The sequence below is a fragment of the Thunnus maccoyii genome, chromosome 16 (genome assembly GCF_910596095.1).
Source record: "Thunnus maccoyii chromosome 16, fThuMac1.1, whole genome shotgun sequence".
NCBI classification, from domain to species: domain Eukaryota; kingdom Metazoa; phylum Chordata; class Actinopteri; order Scombriformes; family Scombridae; genus Thunnus; species Thunnus maccoyii.
Window position 1 is genome coordinate 3,449,209 of NC_056548.1, and position 15,603 is coordinate 3,464,811.

At 43.3% G+C, this 15,603-nt stretch overlaps 1 protein-coding gene across 1 annotated transcript in view; it reads left to right on the top strand.

The window, feature by feature from the left end:
• syne2b (spectrin repeat containing, nuclear envelope 2b) overlaps positions 1 to 15,603 on the top strand; it is a 170,572-nt gene that overhangs the window by 39,317 nt on the left and 115,652 nt on the right. The window contains exons 22-44 of the mRNA XM_042388688.1: positions 66 to 3,512; positions 3,887 to 4,021; positions 5,182 to 5,375; positions 5,646 to 5,727; positions 5,921 to 6,021; positions 6,145 to 6,265; positions 6,417 to 6,716; positions 7,271 to 7,866; positions 8,165 to 8,320; positions 8,509 to 8,659; positions 9,043 to 9,201; positions 9,958 to 10,125; positions 10,295 to 10,396; positions 10,567 to 10,767; positions 10,963 to 11,170; positions 11,504 to 11,616; positions 11,701 to 11,903; positions 12,102 to 12,209; positions 12,890 to 13,169; positions 13,847 to 14,176; positions 14,292 to 14,621; positions 14,737 to 15,066; positions 15,182 to 15,511. Of these exons, the coding sequence (XP_042244622.1) occupies positions 66 to 3,512; positions 3,887 to 4,021; positions 5,182 to 5,375; positions 5,646 to 5,727; positions 5,921 to 6,021; positions 6,145 to 6,265; positions 6,417 to 6,716; positions 7,271 to 7,866; positions 8,165 to 8,320; positions 8,509 to 8,659; positions 9,043 to 9,201; positions 9,958 to 10,125; positions 10,295 to 10,396; positions 10,567 to 10,767; positions 10,963 to 11,170; positions 11,504 to 11,616; positions 11,701 to 11,903; positions 12,102 to 12,209; positions 12,890 to 13,169; positions 13,847 to 14,176; positions 14,292 to 14,621; positions 14,737 to 15,066; positions 15,182 to 15,511 (8,145 nt within the window). The remainder of the gene's footprint in view (positions 1 to 65; positions 3,513 to 3,886; positions 4,022 to 5,181; positions 5,376 to 5,645; positions 5,728 to 5,920; positions 6,022 to 6,144; positions 6,266 to 6,416; positions 6,717 to 7,270; positions 7,867 to 8,164; positions 8,321 to 8,508; positions 8,660 to 9,042; positions 9,202 to 9,957; positions 10,126 to 10,294; positions 10,397 to 10,566; positions 10,768 to 10,962; positions 11,171 to 11,503; positions 11,617 to 11,700; positions 11,904 to 12,101; positions 12,210 to 12,889; positions 13,170 to 13,846; positions 14,177 to 14,291; positions 14,622 to 14,736; positions 15,067 to 15,181; positions 15,512 to 15,603) is intronic.

Genomic DNA, 15,603 nt, shown 5'->3' on the forward strand with positions numbered 1-15,603 from the left:
TTATTGTCATGTAATACAATATATCACGAGGTCAGTTTTTGTAATGTCAATTATTCCAATTTCAGGAAGCAGTAGGTATGCTGAGCAGCATAGGAGCCAGAAGAGACAGAAGTAGAAGCCCCCCAGAAGGACCTCCATCAAAAATCTTTATCAAGGCTAAAGACAAACCTCAACATCTGAGAGAGCCGGACACCATGGAGCCAACTCAGGAGCCCGAAACACCAGACATTTCTCATCAATATCAGGAAACTATTGTGCCAAAGATAGTGGTGCAGGAATACAGAGACGAACAAATGACTTCTCCTCCATTGCCATATAGCTATGCACAAGCTGTGACGCAGACTAGGACAAAGTCGCCTCCAGAAGGCCAGGCTGAGGCCTACACAGTGACTACTGCAGAGACTAAGGAGCAAGTATTGATACAGCAACAACAGCTGCAGCAGCAAGAACAACTTGACACACAAATGGAAAAAGAGCTAAAACACCAAAAACCCAAACAGAAGCCACCACAAGAAGTAGTGCAGGAACTGATGCCTAAACAACCACAACAGCAGCAGAAGCAAGAACAAGAACAGATGGAGCAACATCAGGTAGAAATGCATCAATATCAAGCTCAAGAGCATGTGGTCACACATATACAGGTTGAAACACAAGTTAAACAGACACCTGAGACCCACATGCAGACTTCACCCCAACAACCAGCAGCAAAGAAACCTCTAAGCACCAAAGAGCTTCAAAGCAGAAAGGCTCAGGCCATGAAGAACCGGCCCTGGCTTCAGAAACAAGGCTCAGGAGAGCATAAAACTCCAGCTCCAAAGGCAGACCAGGACTCCACTCAGAAACCAGTCCAGACTACACAGCCTGAGGCACATGCTAAGGCTCCTAAACAACCACAAAAACAGCAAAAGAAGCAACAAACACAAACACAGAAGCCTAAAAATCTAGAGCAGCAGCAAAAACAACTTCCAAAACAACAGCAAAAGCAACAGGAAGAATTGTTGCAGCATCAACAACTACAGGAACAACAAAAACAACCACCGCCTATTGTAAAACAGGAACAACCAGATTCAGACGCAAAGGCTAAATCCCAGACTGCAACTATGGTTCAGCCTCACCCACAAACAAAGGCTCAAAGTCAGTCAAAACCTCAAACTATGGTTGAATCTAAATCTCAGGCAGTGGTTCAAGTGCAAGTGCAGTCCACAAGTGTGTCCCACACCACTACAGACAGTCAGCAACAACTGAAGACCATGTCACAAACCACAGTGAGCCAAGGTCAATCACAGACACAAGTTCCTCCACAGCCCCATGGTCCTGTGATTACACAGTTATCGACCCAGACACAGCCACAGCCACAGTTCCAGCCCCAAGGTCCAGTTCAGTCACAGACACGCACCCCAGCTGGGCCTCAGCTGTCTATGCAGCCACAGGGTCAGCTCCAAGCTGTTGCCCCTGGCCAAGCTGTGGCTCAAGTGCAGGCATGGGCTCAAGTCAGACCTTCATCTCCAATGCAGAGCCAAATTCAGCCTCCTTTGCCATCCCACATTCAGCTTCGTAGTCATCCACAGTCATGGGCCCCTGTCAGACCACCCTCCCCAAAGCCACCTATACAAACTCAGGCCAAAACTCACACTCAGTCAATAACGATGGCTCAAACCCATGTCCAAGTGATGGCTGATCCTCAAACTCATGCTCAGTCAATCTTGCATTCTCAAAGCCAACCTCAGTCCATGGCCCAGGTTCAGACTCATCCTCAGTCAATGGTCCGGGGTCAAACCTATCCTCAGCCAAATACCCAGCCTCAAATGCATGCTCAGTCCATGTCCCAGGCTCAAACCCATGTTCAGCGTATGCCCCAGCCTCATACCAATGTTCAACAAATGACACAGCCTCTAATGCATACTCAACCAATGGCTAAATCCCAAGTTCCAACTGCCCAGTCTCAAACCCTTGCCCAGCCAATGGCCCAAACAAGTCGTACCCAAACTTTGACTCAACATCAAACCCAAGCTCGACCTGTTGTCCAGCCTCAGCATCATTCTCATCCTATGACTCAGTATCAAACACATCCTCAGCCCGCAGCCCAGCACCCAGGCCATGTGTCCCAGGGCCAACTGCAGGCTTGGACTCAAGTCAGAACCTCATCCCCAATGCCTATCCAGCGTCCACAGGCTACGGCACAACCCCAGCTCTACCCCCCGGGTTACTCCCAGGCTCACTCTCCATCTCAAGCTCCACAGTCTCAGGGTTATCCAACAGCTCAGGCTGTGCCACAGTGGGGCCAAGCTAGGCCCCAGCAAGGACCTCAAATGGGGCCCCCTGGGTATTCTCACATGGGGCCATCATATACTCAGCCTCAGTTGCAGCAACAAACACAAACCCAACTTTGGGCTCAAGCACAAACCCAAATGAGGCCCCAGAGTCCCATGCAACAACAGCCTCAGATGAGCGCTTATAATATGGTTCATATCCAGACACAAAAAGGCCAAGTTCAGCAACAGACCTGGATGCAGGCTCCACCACATCTCCAGCCCCAGCCTTATCCCCAGGCCCAGCAATATTCACAGGTTGAGCATCAGTCCCAAACTCAGCGTCACCCTCAGCCTCATATCCAAGCTCAAATACCTCCTCAATCACAAACACCACACCATCCTCAGCGTCCTGCACAGCTCCAGCTCCAACCTCAGCTGCAGGCTCAGTCCCAAACATACATTCAGACACAGCCATCTGTACAATCAAATCTTCAGGCCCAGACTCAGCAGCCTCAGCTCAAGCCTCAGTTCCAGCAGGCACCTCCACAAACCAAACCTCAGGCCCAGCTACAACCACAGCTGGAAATTCAGGCACCAACTCAATCTAAAGCTGAATCACAGCCACAGCCCAAACAATTGGTCCCATTAGCACTACAACCTGAAGTTAAATCACCAACTGAACCTAAGGTTCAGTCACCAACCCAACCCAAAGCTGAAAAGCTGCCACAACCCATACCTGAGTCCCAGTTACCACCACAACCCAAGGATCAGTCACCAACCAAACCTGAGGCTGAATCACCACCACAACCCAAACCAGAGGCCCAGATAGCACCACAACCCGAGGCTCAATCACCAGCTCAACCCGAGGCTCAATCACCAACCCAACCCAATGCTGAGTCACTGCCTCAATCCAAGCCTCAATCACCCCCACAAGCCAGCATCCAGACCCAGCCACTTCCACAGTCAACACCTCAAACCCAGTCTCCTCTGCAACCCAAACCTCAACAGCCGCAAACCATTCTCCTCTCCCAGGTCAATGTGTTGCCTCAGGCCCAGGCTGACTCGCCAGACCTCTGCATCAAACCTCTGGCCCTGGCCCAGGCACCTCCCCAGGCCTACACAGAGGCTTACGCCAAAGCCCAAGCTTTGGCCAGGAACGGCTTTGAGGAGGCCAAGCACTGCCTGCAGGAGCACATCCTGGAAGCCATCAATGTCTTCAAAGACAAACGTATATCAGCTGATCAAGCATCAGTGAAAGAGGTAATCATAAATACTGATAATAATTTCTGTAATATCAGTCTTACTAACCACAAGTAGTATTTTTATTCAAGTATATATTTGTTTTAATGCTCTCCATTGCCAGATGATGTAACAGTTAAAACCACATAGTTGGTTATTCTTTCTTGGAAAAAAAATCATATGACACACAGGAGATGAACATTGCATATTTCTGGCAATAGACTGAGAAACTGTGCTGTAATAACTTTTAAAGAGGAAATATTTACAAAAATAATACGCAAAATATGCCAAAATGAGCACACTACTTATCTTTTTTCTTATTTCAGTTGTTTGTAACAAATCAACCGATTTGCAAGGATCCAATCTGCTCATTAAATATGTGCCTTTCCCCTCAGGAGACTCTAAGGGCCCTGGATCCAGAGTTGCTGGAGGAGTTCCTGAGAGCAGCCGAGGGCATGGAGGCCTTCTGTACCCCTTCACAGCTCAGTGACATGGAGTTCTTCACCCAGTCTGTCAGGTCACAGTGGGAGGTAGGACACAAACTCACTTGATATGGGAGTTATGGGTGTTAATGCGTGGTATTTTAATTGCTATTGAGAGTGGAGCAGTAACATATGTTAATTCTAATGAGGCTTTATTGTGTTATTTGAGGTTTGACTGTGCAAGATAATTGCTTGTGCATGTCTTTAAACCACAAATGTGCTACTGTTGGAACATTTTTCTGCCTTTGTCAGCTTTTTGGAAATATGAATGCCAGAAAACTGTTTATTTGTATGCATATAAAGCATGCACATAAAGAATTAATGTCATTACATTTTTATTGAATTCTATGTTCTAACATGTCATGTGGTTTTTCTTAATCCATTTTATTTGATCACCCAGGCCGTGAGAGCTGAAATCTCAGGCTTTTTGCAACAATTACGGTTTGAAGTAACAAGGAAACACTTTAACACAGTTGCCCTGCAGTGTGAGATGAATTTACGCTGCCAATTACGAAACCAAGCCCAGGTAGCTAAATCACTAGAGCTGAACTCTTGGCAGGTGTGGTTTGGTGGATAGATAAGCAGCCAAATTATCTGCTTTGCATATCTTACTTTTTTCTTCCTCCTTCTTTGAATGCCTCAAAGGAGACACTGAGACTGGGACGTGGTAATTGTGATACTTCATTCTGGTTGCATGTCTAAGAGACTGCTGTTTTTATTGGAGTGTGTTTTTACAGTACCGTAAAAGACAAATTATTGCCTTCACAGTATTTTAACAGAAAAAACAGACAAACAACCAGTTTAACCATATTAATTTAAATGAATTTCTCATGAGTTATACAATATAAGCAACACAGTATAGATGACATTACATTTTTAGTAAAAGAAAAAACAGCATTCTTTTATTATTTGTGCTATACTCCTATTGGCTGCTACCATCTGGGGGATGCCTTGCATGTTGCAGTATGCCTGTTAAGCTGTCTTAACTAAAAATGAGAAATAAATTTATTTTAATTTTTTTTTAAATTATTTTATTAATATTAGATTCAAATAAACAGGTGGGTTAAATATATTGTAAGTCTCTATAGATTTTGTAAAATATTTTGGAAAAAAAAAGTAGGACATTTGTAGTATTAATCCTCTGGTTGCAAATGTAATTATTACTATACCTGTTTGCTCACTGTTTCTGATGTGTCAACATTCACCAGGCTTGCTTCTCAGCGGACGGCAGCCTTGCCCAGGCAGAGCAGCACCTGGAGGCCTTGAATGAGCTGTGTGACACGCTGAGCCCTGAGGATGCTCACCGCCTGGCCCAGACTCAGCTGAGGGAATGCGAGAAGAGACTGGCTGCCATCCAGCGTCAGTTCAGCGGAGACCAAGATGCACCACTCCCTGATACAAGGTGAGATATGATAAATAGTGAAAACAGCAAGAAGTGAGCAGCCCCCCCAAAAGTTGTACTTTCTGAATCTGAGGTTAAATCACTTATATATATGTTTGGAGATAAAGATGGACCAGAACAGAAAACCATTTCAGTTAAATTCTGGGTCATGAAGTCCTTCAAACTGTGAAATGTTCCAGTTCCTGTCATGGCTTTTTAAAGACAGATGTTGTCTTGTGCAGCACTTCAGATAAAATGTTAAAATCATTATTATCATTTCTGTTTTTGCAGGATTCCTGTTGTCTTCGGTGAAGATCTGACCCCCAAAAAGGAGCCTACAGGACCAAGTGACAAGCCTCAGGTCACAGCTGAGGTTTGACTCTCTCCCATAGAAACCATGCACTGTCTAGATAAAACTCAACAAGTAGAATTCATTTAAATCTTTAAACTGTTTTCATCCAGGTAAATTTTGCAGACCATGCTAGAACTTCTAACTACCAGTTTCCTTGATTCCAGCTGATCACTGAGCAACTCCATGCAGATAACATACTATTATTCTTCTTTAGGTGTCACAAGTGACAATGAAGACAGTCACTGTGGAGAGGAGGGAGGTTGAAAAGCAGACATCTGTAGAGGAAGAAGTCAACAAAAAGGAGGTTTTAGAAAGGTAAACTGAATTTAGAGCAGTCGAGGCTTCTTGATAAGCTAACATGACACACAGTGTTGTCAAACCTGTCTGGAGGTTAATATATTCAATGTCTCTGTTTGTTTTAACTTATAAAATCTCCAGATATGAGAATTGTAAAAGGACTCTGCAAGCCCAGCTGGCTAAAAATGAACAGAGCATCAAAGATGTTCCCTCGGACTCCGTCTCTCTTAAAGGCCTGCACACACGGCTCCAGGAAATACAGGTACAATATAAGTTTGCGTGTATCAGACTTAAATATTAAATACATATTGGAAGATTGTTTCAGTGTCAGGGGTTCACATTTGTTCTTATGTTTAATAAGCAAACAAATCCCCATGATATGCTAGTAGTTTTGAGTTGAACTCCTTTCTCAGTTTCTGAGGCAGGAAACAGAGTCTCTGTGGTCAGAGTATGCAAACCACTGCTCCCAGTGTTCCCAATTGAGCGGGAACAATGGTCTGGAGCAGGAGAAGGTGGAGCTGAATGAGCAGTGGCGCAGCCAACAGTCCAACCTTCAGAGGAGAGGCAGCTCGCTGGGTTCCGCCCTCAGACAGATCGACTCCACCGAGAACCACATGGTGGACTTCACGGATCGTCTGGACCGCTACTTGAGGCAACCCAAAGACATCACCGCCTTCACACTGTCCAATACCAACATGCTGAAAGACATCAAGGTCTGCTGTCAGCCATGAGTACCTTTCTTTTCTGTTTAATTTAGTCAAATCTGTCCCACAAAAATTATCTATCCATTCATAGATATTTAGGGACCCCTCCCTGAGGCCCAGATTAAGTAAATGTTGAGAAGAGCGCAGCCTGTATTATCAAAATGTAGGAAAAGTAGGAAAACCATTCTGGACACCAAATGAGATGCTTTAAATGCACCGGTGAAATGTGCAAATATCAATTATAGATATTCATATAAAGGCTACCAGCCTTAATAGCTAAAGAATGAATTTGCACTTGTTCTTTTTGTGTGTTTGATTATTTGCAGTTTGTGAGAAATACTAAAGGTATGTTCAGACTGAATCTGAAGTGTTCATTGACTGTAGTGAATAAACAGACCGCAAAAACAGTCTGGTGGTTAAATTTAAACCATTAAAGGCAGGCAAAAACTTGCTTTGCATTTAGTCTGAACACATCTTAACACTGTTTCTAGCTCAAGCAGCTTTGCCACTAAAATGTATAAACCCCCCTAACACGTGTGGTATTTTAACTCCTTTTGCTTCAGGAACTTGATGACAATATCCAGAGTGAACTGGACCAGCTGTCCCGTCTGGACCCTGAATCCAGCAACCTGGACCCCAGAGACTGCTTCCCTCTGTCCCGTGAAGTCAGGACCCACAGAACCAGCCTGGATCAGCTCCGACAGCAGGTCCGGAAGAGTGAAGCAGCTGCTCGTGCCCTTGACCGCTTCCTCATGTCACTTCGCACTGTAGATGAAGACATCTCTGGAGTCCAGGGTGCCCCATGCAGCGATGCTGTGGTACTGCAAGAGTGCCGCTCCAAGCTGGGTCTGATCAGACAGAGCATTGACAGTCTGAAAGACAAGGCGCCTCAGCTGGATCTGCTCCTGCAGGGGGCCAGGCTGACAGTCACCAGGGATGGTGTTCCAGCGTCCTGCCTGGACATGGTGAGCGCTCTGCTGAGGAAGCTGGAGGAGGCTGACAGTGGGCTGGTAGGCCAGCAGAAGAGCCTCAAGAAGGAGACCCAGAGTAAGTCCCTGGGCCTGAGGAAGAGGACGCTGCTGGGGGAGCTGAAGAAGCTTCAGGATACCATTGAAACTCGAGGCCTGAAGGAGCCCACCATGCCTGCTGTGCAACAGAGGTGTGTGTTGAGTGTCTGCTATGCTTTTGATATCATTGTTTAAATGGATTTTTTCAGGTTTAAGGTTTTATTTCAAGTTTTTTAAATGTGTTTACTCTTTTCCCTTGCTGTTTGTGTTTTTGATTACATCTTTTACATTGAAGTGTGTTGTGTGAAAGGTCATACTGTGAACCAGAGTTGTGCACACACAAGATATCTCTTAAAATGTTGATCTGAGAAGTATCTTAATACATTTCTGTGAAGGAGAAAAGCCTGAATTCCAAAAATGATCTCGTAACAATAATCTTGTATTTTTCAGGCTTCGTGTCCTGTCAGATTTGGAGGGTCAGCTGCAGGCTCAGAACTCAGAGCTCCAGAGCCTCCGTGAACTCCAAGAGGGGCAGGAAGGAGAAGAAAACCCCCTTCAGGAGCTGGAGACTCAGTATGAGGAGACTCAGAGCACTTTGACTGACAGGTAGGTTAGACAGGAGGAGCATGTTCAGTACACTGGCCACCTCATAATCATGTGTTTACTAAAAACAGTGATGTTATGTGTCAGTTTTTTATTCAGTTTTGTTTAGACGGTTGACAGACACTGTTGGCCATCAGAGGATACGTGTACATCACCCTAAAATCCCTTCTGTTATCTTCCTCGTCCTGCAGGAAGCAGCAGTGCAGCGTCCTGGTGGAGCTGCTGAAGAAGTTCCAGAGCTGCCGAAGCCACCTGAGCAACACCATGCAGAGAGCAGAGCAGACCATCAGTGATCAGGCCTCCTACATGGGCAAGGACAACCTGCAGAGAAGTATAACCAAGGTGAGTCCACAAAATTATTTTTACACCGTCTACAATATAATTCTTTCTAAATTCAACATTTAATTCTGTAAGCTATGACCCACCCAATAACAAACTTTTTTATGAAATGTTTTTTATATAATAGTGTAACCTTGCAAAGTGCTTTAAACAGCTTAAGATCATGAATAAAAAGCATTTATACATTTATACATATAAGACCACAAATATACAAAACATGATATAGATAAATAGATTTTAAATTTTGTCTCAATTGTTTAAACAAATGCAAACACACACACACATAAACAGTAATTATAATGAACCAGTAGATGGCAGACATATTCTAGAATAAGATCACTGTGTGTTCAGGTGTGTTGTAAGTTCACATGTGTACATTTGTGCAGGTCAGTGATATTAAGGAGGAGCTGAGCGGCCTCGGGGAGCGTATGGAAGAGATGAGGGGTGTTTGCAGGCAGCTCCAGTCCCAACTGAAGAAGTTCCCAGACTGCAGCGAGACTCCGTTCGAGGCAGAGGCTGATACAATGATGGACAGCTGGCTGGATGTAAGCACTTATGTGGGGAAGTGAGATGGGAACGTAACAATTAAGAGAGATTTTGCTAAACTTGTAGTTATAGCAAAATTTATTCAGATCTGTAGATGGAGAGATTTTGAAGTTTTGACACAACTGGGATATGAATTGTAGCAAACAGGCCTTGAGAGTCAGATAATGTAATATGGTGTGATTGAAGTTTTACATTGTAGGAAAAAGTGAGGAAATTTGTTTAGAAACTCCAAAGACTAATAACAGTGATCATGTTTTCAGTCTCTGGAGAATAGTTCTGTGTAAGGAAGATGCCACTGAGCATGTGCAGGAAGGTCAGTTCCATTAGCTTCATTAGCTTGTTGTGCTACATATCACAACTTCTTATAGAATAGAAACCATATAGAAAATCATCAGCTATATCCTTTGATAAAGTACATACAATTAAAAAGTACATACAATGAAATTCTGTTGTGTGCATTACAGTTGATTTTCTTGCAGGTGTAATCCAGTAAATTAGTGGATCCAGCAGCAGCAGTATTAGTATTATTGTATAAACGTGACTAATCGTAATTACTCTGTAAAAGCTCTAAAAATGCTTGGCTGCACCCACTGAGATAGTGGTATCTCCAGCCAACTGATCAGCTTTGCCTCTTAATAAAGATAAAACTAAAAACAGGACATAAGTCTAATTTTGGGAAGATGGGAAAATGGGAAGATCACTTCTGTCTTCAGCTAATCTGAACTGATGATCGATGTTTTTCGGTGCTCTTGCAGGTGACTGAGAAGACAGATGCATACATGGATAACCTCCGGGTGGCACTGGAGGTGTGGGAGAAGCAGCTGATTATGGGGGGAGAGGTAGACAGCTGGGCAGGAGCCAAACTGGTCCTGTTCTCAGAGAGCCACCCCTTCAATAACGAGCAGCAAGTACTTGCCATGAGGGTAAGATTCCCATAGAAGCCTCACAGATATCCTCAGCCGCACCCAACAAGTGTATTCTTATGTGATAGGGATGCAAAATCTTCAGTTATATTGATTACATCTCCAGTTTATGTGATCTACAGTATATTTATAACTTAAGAGTTTTACTAAACTTTGTAATATTTTGTAGGATGATATCCAGCACAATGAGGAGAACATTGAGCATTTCCACAAGAAGTCTGTAGAAATCCAGCAAATGCTGCAGACTCAGGAGGCTCCACTGGAGCTGCAGGTGAGTATCCTTTCTGCTTTTATTATTATGAACATAAACTGATATGAGTGATCCACATTCAATACTTTTGGTGTTCTTGGTTTCACTTCTTTTACAGTGTCTGTGCCTTATTACAGTGTTTTATTCTACTCTACCCTGCTTGTCTCTTTTCTCTTCTCTGCATCTTCCAGGTGATGGAAAGCCAGCTGAGGAAGAGGATGGAGCAGGTGAAGGAGCTGTTTACCGACTGCACTGATGTCTTTGAGGAGCTGATAGCTGTGAAGAAACACCTGGCCGAGAAGATGGAGGAGTGCCAGTCAGCTATAGAGAATATCCAGTGTTCTCTCAGTAAGGTCGATGCTTCAGAGCCAAACGTGGAAACTAAGATTCAGGTAAACAGCTGACTGATGTCGCAACTCACTTTGGTTTAATCCTTTATTCTGGAGACTTACTGTTGTATTTTAGCTTCTGTATCTGTAAAGGATGTTCCACATTGGCGAGTTTAACCCTCACTGGCTGATTTTCTTTGGATTCTGCTGTAACTTGGATACCTTGAATTTCATTGTTGTATATCTCGTCCTCACCAGGATCTGTGTGATGATCTGGAGGCTCAGGAGGACCAGGCTGAGGCCGTGCTGAAGGAGGTGGGTTTGGTTTCCAGTGTGGCTAGTCCTCAGGTGCTGGAGGCGCTCTCAGTGGACTGCAGCAGACTGAAGGAGGCCATCTCCCGCACCAAGGACATGATCCATCTGAAGAGAGAGGAGAGGGACAAGGGTCTTCTGAAGGTTATCAAAGGTTCGTGTTTGAAGTTGTGTCAGCTTTCGTTGCTTTTAGTTTAGTATCCTGTGGAAAGTGACAGGAAGTATTGTGGAGATAAATGATGATATATAATAAAGTTGTGCTGTCTATTGTGATTTTTGATTACTTATTGTGTTTATTTTTCCAATGACAATAATTTCCACAATGAAATATGAAAGAAAAGATGGATATTTAACCAGAAAATGTTGTTTTTGTCCTTGTTTTTCCATATAAATTATACTCATCTTTTATTTATCTTACATTTTGGATATTTTATTCCTTTTTATAGTAAATTGTGATTATAATAATATTATAATTATTTTTCCCTAGATGAAAGACAGTCATTTGAGGAATGGTTCCAGGACTTGCAACTGGCCGTCAATGAGTGCTTTGAGAACCCTGAGAGCAGAACATTTGTGGAAACATATCTGCAAAGACTCACTGTAAGGCTCCAGTGCTGTCCAGTGATGACTGAGACTGTAAATATAAGATGAATAGATCCTTACAGTTGCTCTTCTGTCCATCAGAGCTTCTTAAAATCTAAGGATGCAGAGAGACGTTTGGACCAGCTGAGAGGTCAGCTGGAGAGAGGCGGCGAGCAGATTCCTCCTCAGCAGCTCTCTGAGCTCACAGACTGGCTGAGGGAGCAGCAGGAGGAGGTGGCCACATTCAGAACCCACTGCCACAACAGGCAGACACAAATGGAGTCTCTCCTTAGCGACTTGAACAGGTAAATGCTTCCTTGGTTCCCTCAACAGCACCAGAGCTAATAAATTTCCATTTATGCAAAAAAAAATTTAGCTGTAAATCCACAAGCATAAAAATTTGGACTTTTTTTTAGGAATCTCACAATTTGGAGTGAAATGATGAGTGTGATTGTAACCATTAAGTGAACCTTGTTTCTTGATGTGTGTCATTTATTCTCTAGTCTACAGAAGCATCACAGTAGCTTCTGTGAGTGGCTGCAGAGCAGAGAAAAACAGTCCGTGGAGTCAGACAAAGTCAAACATCTTCTGAAAGACCTTCAGGACGAGAGGTGAGCTCTAATATTCACACAACCAAGACTGGAGATAATGCAGTTAAAAGCAGTACAAATAATACCATTAGAAAACATAGGTATTAATACACAGAAGTGAACATTTCATGTGTAATTCTAAAAAACTGAAGATGCAAATGCATTTTAGTAGCTTTTTGTGGCAAAGTATGATATTGGACGTAATGTTCCAGTGTTTGTTTGATGTCTGTCAACACTTGGTATCATTTCCTGTTAGTACAAAATGTACAGTACTGTGTTATTTACTCTACAGTACAGCATTTAAAACAGTAACAATAGAAACCATTAATATAATAGTCAAAGACACAAACACAAATACAACAAAAAAAATACAACCAAAGCTATATTAAACTTAAGTCAAGAAATGCAAGGATCAAATTCAACCTTTAAAACATTTACCATACTGCAGTTACCACATGTTGACATATTGACATATCTGTAATAAGCCAGAGTTGGCTGAATATATCTCCTTACCATTGTAATGAATGGGCTGTAGAATTTGATTACCTACTTACAGTATCTTCAGTAACCTTGTGTTCATAGACTCCATATTTAAAGAAAGCTAAACTGCCAAAAAACTAGAAAATGAGGCTTAAAATTCAACAAACCAAGAGATCATATGCTATTTTTTTCTTTCTACTTTTTCTTTTTCCATGTCACAGTCAAAGAGCCGACACCCTCAGCGAGCTGTTAGCATCAGTACGCAGACAAGGCGTCAGAGCTGACAGCATCCTGAAGGAAGGAGACAACCTGATACAGCGGTACCAAAACCTGGAGTCCAAGCTACAGAAGCAGGCAGAGGCCCAGAGCGCCCTGGAGGGAGAGTTTGAGAAGTTTAATACCCAGGCTGAGAGCACCAGGGCCTGGCTCAAAGACCTCCTGCAACCCCTCACCTCTCTTGGCAGAGACTCCCAGACGGAAGAGATGAAACAAAAAGCACAGGTCAGTGAGAGGAGTTTAAATCCAATATGACTGACATCAGTATATGAAGATATTAAAAAAGTAATAACCTCTATAGCCTTTGAACAAATTGTGCTGTTTTTTTTCCCTCTTTCTGATTTCTTAGAACCAAAAAACTATCTTTTTAGTGTAGATTTTCTTATTAAAATGTCCAAATTTATAAGCTAATCTGCATGTACCAGGACAGAAAACAAGACAGGAACAAGAGGGGAACACACTGATGAGACTAAATTCAACCTAGCCAGTCTCACACAGAGTTCATATGTTATTGATCCCTCTATCATGTATTCATTTTAGCCTGTTAGCATACCTTTAGCCTCAATCTCAAATCTCTGATCAAAATTCAGTCGTTAGTTTTAGAGGTATCTCTTCATGAACTGAATCGTTGGACAAAAAGAAAATTGAACTTGTTGGTTGCATGAGATGAAAAATCAGGATACCACCAAAGTTATTAGAATTCATCCTCTGGGGGCAGTAAATATCTGACCAAAATTTCATGTCAATCCATCCAAGACTTTTTGCAATATTTCAATCTTAGACGAGACTGTTTGACCAACAGACTGACAGAAATTTGCAATTCCTAGAGCCACACTGCTAACATGTCTAAAAATATTTTTCTTTCCAAACGTTTTCATAATTACTCCCTTTTTTGACACCAGGCCATCCTGAGTTCCAAACCCGAGGGAGACTCTATGGTGAACAACCTGAGAAGACAAAGCCAGACTCTGTGTGAGCACAAGGACCTGGAGGAGAGCAAGAAACAAGAAGTCCATCAGTCAGTCAAGGATACAGAGGAGCAGTGGAGGAGAGTCCTGCAGGCTGCTGAGGAGGCTCTCAACAAGGCAGAAACACAAGAACTTCTAGACAAAGACCTGGACTCTTTCAAAACCGAGAATGAAAGTGTCCAGTCTTGGATCAGAGACCAGGATCAGAACCTCCAGTGTCTTGGTGGTCACATGCAAATTGAAAAGAAGCTACAGATTGCACAAGTGAGTTTAGAATGATTGTTGAAGGTTGCGTTGTGTTGTAGAGAATGTCTTGTGAACACTTGTTTTTGAAGATCAAGGCAAAGTGGTCACCTAAAGGGATATTTGTTCTCTTTAGGCTACTCTGAACTCTAAGGCTGACGGAGAGTCAAAGCTCCAGGACCTGAAGAGACGCTGCCAGAGTCTATGTGACAACCAGGACTTGGATGAATGCCAGAGACGAGACGTTCAGGAAGCAGTGAGACACACAGAGGAGCAGTGGAGGAGAGTCCTGCAGGTTGCTGAGGAGGTTCTCAACAAGGCAGAGACACAAGGACTTTTAGACAAAGACCTGGACGCTTTCAAAACCCAGAATGAAAGTGTCCAGTCCTGGATCAGAGAGCAGAATCAGAACCTGCAGTCTATTGATGGTCACATGCAAGTTGAAGAAAAGCGACAGATTGCACAAGTGAGTTAGGAATGATTGTTGAAGGTTGCAGTGTGTTGTAGAGAATGTCTTGTGAACACTTGTTTTAGAAGATCAAGGCAAAGTATTCACCTAAAGAGATATTTGTTCTCTTTAGGCTACTCTGAACTCCAAGGCTGATGGAGAATCAAAGCTCCAGGACCTGAAGGGACGATGCCAGAGTCTATGTGACAACCCGGACTTGGATGAACGCCGGAAACAAGACGTTCAGGAAGCAGTGAGACACACAGAGGAGCAGTGGAAGACAGTCCTGCAAGTTGCTGAGGAGGCTGTCAACAAGACAGAGACACAAGGACTTTTAGACAAAGACCTGGATGCTTTCAAAACCCAGAATGAAAGTGTCCAGTCCTGGATCAGAGACCGGTATCAGAACCTGCAGTCTCTTGATGGTCACATGCAAGTTGAAGAAAAGCTACAGATTACACAAGTGAGTTTAGAATGATTGTTGAAGGTTGTGGTGTGTTGTAGAGAATGTCTTGTGAACACTTGTTTTTGAAGATCAAGGCAAAGTATTCACCTAAAGGGATATTTGTTCTCTTTAGGCTACTCTGAGCTCCAAGGCTGATGGAGAATCAAAGCTCCAGGACCTGAAGGGACGATGCCAGAGTCTATGTGACAACCAGGACTTGGATGAATGCCGGAGACAAGAGGTTCAAGAAGCAGTGAGACACACGAAGGAGCAGTGGAGGACAGTCCTGCAGGTTGCTGAGGAGGCCCTAAACAAGGCAGAGACACAAGGACTTTTAGACAAAGACCTGGATGCTTTCAAAACCCAGAATGAAAGTGTCCAGTCCTGGATCAGAGACCTGGATCAGAACCTGCAGTCTATTGATGGTCACATGCAAGTTGAAGAAAAGCGACAAATTGCACAAGTGAGTTAGGAATGATTGTTGAAGGTTGTGGTGTGTTGTAGAGAATGTCTTGTGAACACTTGTTTTAGGAGATCAAGACAAAGTGGTCACCG